The sequence below is a fragment of the Eimeria mitis genome, genomic scaffold (assembly GCF_000499745.2).
Source record: "Eimeria mitis Houghton genomic scaffold, Emh_scaff1193, whole genome shotgun sequence".
Lineage (NCBI taxonomy): Eukaryota > Apicomplexa > Conoidasida > Eucoccidiorida > Eimeriidae > Eimeria > Eimeria mitis.
In genome coordinates this window covers 5666-6192 of record NW_013568125.1, presented here as the reverse complement: position 1 = coordinate 6192, position 527 = coordinate 5666, and the positions used below count along the sequence as shown (strand labels likewise).

Genomic DNA, 527 nt, shown 5'->3' with positions numbered 1-527 from the left:
ATATATATATATATATATATATATATATATATGTTTCAGGTGCAACGGCGCATGCTACTGAACCGCAACATCCTGGATGCATAAATAACCCTAAACCCTAAATATATAAATACCTAAACACAAATATAAATATAAATAAACAGATAAATAAAATACATAAATAAATAAATATATATATAAATATATATATATGTTTCAGGTGCAACGCCGCATGCTACTGAACCGCAACATCCTGGATGCGTTTGAGCGTACCTCTGTACAAGGCAGCTGGCAGCCGGGGAACCTTGGGGGCCCCCCTTTATTTTTTTCTATGACGTTTGTTGCTGCTAGCATGGTTGGGGGAATAGAGTTATATTATAAAGAGAATATAGATAATAATTTATTTTTTTTTACGCCTGCATGCGCTACACTGAGAAAAAGTTTTATTTATAAATATTATAAACCTGTCCCCCTTTGTATGGGACAAGAAATGGGCACTTTTAGATTCGGAAGTACTGTCGTTCTTGTAAGCCCCACATGCATGCATC

At 34.9% G+C, this 527-nt stretch overlaps 1 protein-coding gene across 1 annotated transcript in view; it reads left to right on the top strand.

The window, feature by feature from the left end:
• Positions 1–469: 469 nt before the first annotated feature.
• EMH_0031610 (phosphatidylserine decarboxylase proenzyme, putative) overlaps positions 470–527 on the top strand; it is a gene marked incomplete at both ends in the record, with an annotated part of 5559 nt that continues 5501 nt past the window's right edge. The window contains one exon of the mRNA XM_013494535.1: positions 470–505. Coding sequence (XP_013349989.1) covers positions 470–505 — 36 coding nt within the window. The remainder of the gene's footprint in view (positions 506–527) is intronic.